Source organism: Melampsora larici-populina (assembly GCF_000204055.1).
Source record: "Melampsora larici-populina 98AG31 unplaced genomic scaffold MELLAscaffold_126, whole genome shotgun sequence".
Classification (NCBI taxonomy): domain Eukaryota; kingdom Fungi; phylum Basidiomycota; class Pucciniomycetes; order Pucciniales; family Melampsoraceae; genus Melampsora; species Melampsora laricis-populina.
In genome coordinates, this window is record NW_006768890.1 from 80,354 (window position 1) to 86,309 (window position 5,956).

General features: G+C 42.1%; 2 protein-coding genes across 2 annotated transcripts; both read right to left on the reverse strand.

Moving 5' to 3' along the window:
• Positions 1–2,372: 2,372 nt before the first annotated feature.
• MELLADRAFT_84850 (uncharacterized protein) lies at positions 2,373–3,781 on the reverse strand (the record flags this gene model as incomplete). Its single annotated transcript, XM_007419088.1, has 8 exons — positions 2,373–2,482; positions 2,549–2,790; positions 2,870–3,010; positions 3,069–3,169; positions 3,258–3,331; positions 3,416–3,505; positions 3,555–3,709; positions 3,777–3,781. 8 exons carry the CDS (start codon positions 3,779–3,781, stop codon positions 2,373–2,375), a joined length of 918 nt encoding a protein of 305 aa, XP_007419150.1.
• Positions 3,782–4,606: 825 nt separating this feature from the next.
• Positions 4,607–5,295, reverse strand: MELLADRAFT_69900 (uncharacterized protein; the record flags this gene model as incomplete). The annotated part of the gene is made up of 2 exons (XM_007419087.1): positions 4,607–5,061; positions 5,130–5,295. The coding sequence occupies 2 exons, from the start codon at positions 5,293–5,295 to the stop codon at positions 4,607–4,609; spliced, it is 621 nt and encodes a 206-aa protein (XP_007419149.1).
• Positions 5,296–5,956: the final 661 nt, after the last annotated feature.

Genomic DNA, 5,956 nt, shown 5'->3' on the forward strand with positions numbered 1-5,956 from the left:
CTTACATAGGTACTGTACTATACCGTATCGTACCTGTACAAGGTACGATACGTTATAGTACCTAAGTATCGCCCCATGATACCAGTACAGTACAGTATCGAGGGGTGGCCAAAAATACTGTACTGCCTGAGGTTTTTTACAGTACCTAATTTCTAGGTACTGTACTCCGTACAGTATCTCCTCGTAGGTACTGTACTGAGTACCTTGATTTTGAGTATTTTTGATATAGGTACTGTACCAGTATCTTCGATACTGTACTGGTACAGTACCTGTGGCTGCGTTGTCAGTACCCCCGTTTGGGCTGTCCCCTGGATGTCAGTGCATGTGGACGTCCGCAGCACACACTCAGGATGCCTGGCTGGGACTACATTTGAATAAAACACCCTTGGAAGCCTGTGGGATGTCCCAAATTTTGATTGTGACCCGGGCTCCTTGGATCAGTTTTGTCAGGATGTCCCTTCCCCTGCAAAAAATCAGGTTGTCCCTAGGACATCTGTGTGTCCTTGTGGTGTATTCAGTGCAAAAATGTAAGTCACCACATGTCACATTCATTTTTACACTCAATGGATTCCACATGTCAGATTGAGTGTAAAAGGTCAAGTGTAAAGATCTCTCATCGTTTGTTCTCATTTGTTTAGTTTCAATTTCTTTCTTGAAGCTTGTATGTTCCTCTGTGACTAAGTAAGACGTAAAACACTTAATGTTGAACTTGACAATTGCACATATTGAAGTTGGCAGTATCACTCATTTAAAATTTCCTTGAAGAGTGTGAAGAAACTCTCAAGACAAGGGACTAGGAATGTGAAATGGAGATCTGAAAGAGCTGGCTGAGAAGAGCGGCCTGTAAAACCTCAAAGCATGATCAGGCACTAATTCTTAGCTAATCTTTAAAAGGAGACTATACCAGCTTCAATGCAAACAACAGAGCACACAAGCACTCTGAAGTTCAAGGACTTGCATTGAATCCTTTTCAAATACTTTCCTGATATCAAAACGGAAGTCGTAGGACTATACCAAATAAGAAAGTAAGTACAGACAACTTGTCCTCCAAATTTCAAGATAGCTGATTTTTTGTGCTTGTTGGTTTCAACTTGGATGTTAATTAATGATATTTGGATTGGTCCATAAAACTACAAGCTTTGTAAAGCATGAGAGTACTCAGTACTAGATATGAGGACACAATAATGAGCAAAGTAAGTACCTGATGGTACAAGAAAACAAACACAGATAAGAATGGATGAAGAAAAGAAACTCTAGTGAAGAGACACATTCTTATACAGTGGTGATCTTGTTAAAACCATGGTACACTTGAAGAAATATATAGATCAAAAGACAATATTACATCATACTGACAATCAACTCTGATGCAATTACTAGAAAGAGAAATGAAAGAAGATAATTGTCTCAATATGGTCTTCATCCCATGGACCCTTTACATAAGTGATGTGAGGATTGAATTTGGCCAAGTGATTCTCCATGAGGATATTGTGAGGACATTGTGCCCGGAGTGAAGATGAGTCAATGGCTTGGTAAGCAAGAAGGGGGGTCTGGGATGGAAGATTTGCACAAGGGCTAGTGTTGTCATCATTGGATTAGAATGGTGACATCTGTTTTGGGCAACTGCGTGGAATTCCTGTAAGTCATGCCTCAAATGAGTGAACTGTGCACAAGTCCTAGCAGCTAGTTGTGATCTGCTAGAAAATTTTGCAACCCTTTGATTGCTCCTGTAAAATTGATGATCAATGGTGTATTTACCATGTGGTCACACTTACAAAGACCTGACAGGGTTCATGAAGATTTGTGCTAAAGCTACAACTTACTTGTGGCAACTCTTTGGTACAAGCAAACCTGTGTTCTGGTAACAGAGCAGCAAGGCTTGAGCATACAATCCTCTCTTGCTTCCCTTAAGCAGGGGAACTAGGCCAACAGGATATTGCCCCCAGCACAAGAAGTTGTATCTGAGTATAGTGCTTATTGCAAAAAACAAGGAGATGTAGAACAGGATTGTACCTCAAGTATTGAAACTTGAAGAGTGAGAAAAAACCATTGTTTGTTCCAAAAAGCTATAGACACAGAGTCCTCAATCCCACAATTCCAAAACCACTTTTGGAATCAAAAAGGTGATTTTGGTGGAGGGGATAGGTTTTGGAGATCTGGTTCAATTTCCTTGTTCTCAGGCATAAGCATTATAAACTTCATCAAAATGCAATCACAAATTGTATCAGCGCACTGATCCTGAAGTGCGCAGAACTCATTTTGTGATTACAGATGCAGAGACAACATCGCGATCTCACCCAAAGCATAAATAGAAAGAGAGAAGGAATCGAGAGAGAGAATGTGACTTCAGGATCATCAAATCCCATAAGACTCGGCTATAATTTGGATACTCCAGCATGATCAGAGCAGCAACTCAATAAGTCTACGTCTGGTACGTATTTTTGAAGAGCACGAATTGCCGGGTCCACATCATAAATACCCACCCCTGTTGCCATGAATGAATTTTAAGCTGTGTATGGCTAGCTCAAATCAAAGCTATCAGACAACTCACGTATGGTCTTGATTCCCAATGCTTGTGCGGCTTTGAGGTTCATGCTGTGTGCGGATTTGGAGGGATGTAAATAGACTCGGTCAGTTGACTCCAACTCTGTTATCATATTTCCGAAATCTCCGCCTTCAAGTGACATGAACGAAAGACAAGCCACTGACCCAATATCATCTAGAAAGACAGTTCTGTGTGGCTCCGCACCCAATCGATTCAAAGCATACTGAAAGAACTTCGGATCCGGTTTCCTACCCGTTGATAATAACACATTTGACAGGTACTCGAGAGCAATAGGACAAGACAGAGGTGAATCATGTATTTGCTCACCGCATTCCCACTTGGCTACTCTCAATGAAATCGTCAAACAGTTGCTTTATCTCTTTGGGCATGATACCTAGGGCCTCCGCGTCATCCTCTTTGACTCCCGGAGCCAGGTTGAAATTATTCGTCAGGGCTGCTACCTTGTAACTTCCTGAGCCTGGGTGTAGTGCAACAGATGATAAGGACGAGTTAGGCTTAGACAAACACTGAACAATAGACTTGCCATACATCACCTTTTAAACGTTTGATCACTTGGATAATGGGGGTATTGAAGGATGAAGCTTCGCCCATCATCATTCTCCACAGCTGTCCCATTTCGAGCATAAAAACAAAGATCAGCACCAGAAAGATGAAGTATCATCAATATTGCGGGGACATCTGATATCTGGCTTACCTCTTTTCCATCTACTGGAGCCTGAACGGGCAAAGGCGGAACAGCTACAGAGATTATCCTTGAGTCATTATCGACTCCTATAACCCTTCTTCAAAAGTTGTTGGACGAGATTTCCAACTCGAATGGTCAAGAAACGAGGGCAGCTCCTTGCGACTCACATTTTGAGGTGCGTAGACAATGTTGCTGATATGCACTATTATTGAACTTTGTGTCGCTCATCTCTTGACCGAACTGCCAACATCCTTTAGCTCATTGTGATTATTCTCCAACGATGAAGGTAGCAAGCACATCAAGCACCGAAAATCTGGCCAACCTGAGAGTAGAACTCCGGTAACTGAATCCGACCTGTCTCTAGTAGTTGAAATGCTCCTTCGGGACCTCGTGCAGTCATCGCTACGTTCAGATAGTCATGAGGTAATGCGTTCTGCTTCTCAAATTTCGCTATTCCAATCCTACGATTCGAAAGCAGATCAAAATATTGGTCCAATTCCCGTTGAGCAAGATGATAGTTTCAAGTACCCCATTAATGACTTGGATTGAGCATTCGCGGTGAACTACGACCCACAGTGGTGATTTTGCGACCACGCCTCCTGTCCATCGTTCAAAGGGGAATTGATAAGCAACGTGCAACAAAGTTTAATAAGTCGGTATGATCATGTATCATCGCCACAACTATGATGGATGAAGCTATTGACGACCAACCAATGTCGAAGATGACGACCCTGATATCGTTAGAATCCGCCATTGACGTTTGGTTTGGGGGCTCATCCCCTGCATTCGGTGCAATGATTAGATCTGATTTGCATGGTAAACAGCGAGTCCGGTACCGATGACGTCATGTATGCGGAGCATAACGCGAAAATCCATTTTGCCCCCAAATATGGGAAGTTTTGCAATCATTCAAGCTTCAAGTCGACATTCCAAGGCTTGCGTATTCTAAGATGAAGCGCTTTTCAGACAAGAAAAAACTCTGGCAAAGGTTTGTAGCTGGATGTTTCGTGGCATTTTCAACACGACAGGCTTTTAGAAAACCGCACACTCTTGCGACGAAAAATGGCAAACCTTCCTATCAAACCTACGATTCTGGGATCACTCAGTCTCGCGTAATTCTTGATCTCAACAAAAATCAAGCGAAGAAACAAACAAATCAACGTGTTTATCGATGATCACATTTTTAGCTGAGAACATCACACTAAATCACTAGTGATACAAGAAGACAAAATGAGGAAACTAGAAAAGATAATTCCGGACATGAAAATGGAATACTAGTAGACCTTTCTACCCAGAAATTCAAGAGAACCACGTGTTGAACTTGATTACACTCTTAAACTTGACAAAATAGTAGTACTTCATGACGGTCTCTTCTTCTGAAGCTTGGAGGGACGGCGCTTAGCTTCAATTTGTTTTTCCTTGCCATTCTCACTTTCAGGTAGAGCCTGAGGTTTAGGAGGATCTACATAAGCAGCCATATTGTCCTTTGCTTCTTTTCGTTTGATTGTAGGCCACGGGATTTTCGTAGGGAACGGGATGGTTGATTCGTTTGTAGCAAAGGGCGGATTCGAACCTTTTTCTGAATCACCATAGAGGTATAATCGACGTTCTTTGGCACCCGATTTATGAGGATCCAAAGTCGGTGTGAAATCAACTAGGGTTCTATTGTTGGTTGTTCGGACCTGGGTAGAACTTCCAGCACGTAAGGCTTGATATTGAAGCCTGGGTGCAGCTGGTGCAGGTGATGAACTTGAAGGTCTTGGAGAATGAGCATTGGAATCAAGGAATGCGTCATGTAGTCTACGTTTGGCAGCTATCGAGAATCAAAACACAATGGATCTTATAAGTAAAGATCAAAGGAGAGTATATCGCGAAACTTACGATCATGGAGAATTTCAAACGCATTCTTGACCCTTCTGTAATGCGCTCGGTCCTGGGATGAGCCCTCTCGGTTGAGCATGAGACGATGAACTAGAAAACTATGTAAAATTGCGTCTTGATTGTCATGACGTTTGACACCAAGAATATCATAACAGGACTCTCTCATTTTCTCGTAGAGATTGTGATGATAGATAAGGAGTTACTTTTCGGATAGACTTGTGGATGGAGATTGACGAAGAATTTACCAAGGATTGTAGAAGAGCTTGCGTTTTTATACTCTTCAATTGACAAAGCCTGAAGTCATTCTTGAACTTATCGACATGACCTCGCGATTTCAACCCTTTAGCCCTCAACCCGAAAGTGTTTCTGATTTCTTCTGATCAGACCAGAACAACTTTATCAACCTTTTACGTGGTCAAGGCACTTTGTCTTTTAGCTCAAGTGAAATCTTTCAAGAATCAGTCCAAAGAAAAACCTTTGGACTTGATCAAAATCTTATGAAAGACGTCGCTAGTGTGTCGTTTTGTGCGGAAAGAAGCCTGGTCAGCAGGCAGATCATTCGCATGATTATGGGTTCTTCTCCTCGCACGAAAGACTCTTGTCACTAAACGATCGGAGTGAAGGGTGGCTAGTACCCCAACTGCGAGGAAATTTATTTTTAGTACATCCGTGAGCTCGTCACTAGATCAATCCGTGTGAGCATGCCATGGAGTAAAATTTATCTCGGCGTTGTGTACTTCCTTGACGTAATTGTCTCCATCAATCACACACTTAAAATATATACGCATGAGCCACGATCAACATACCTAGAGAAGATCATGTCACAT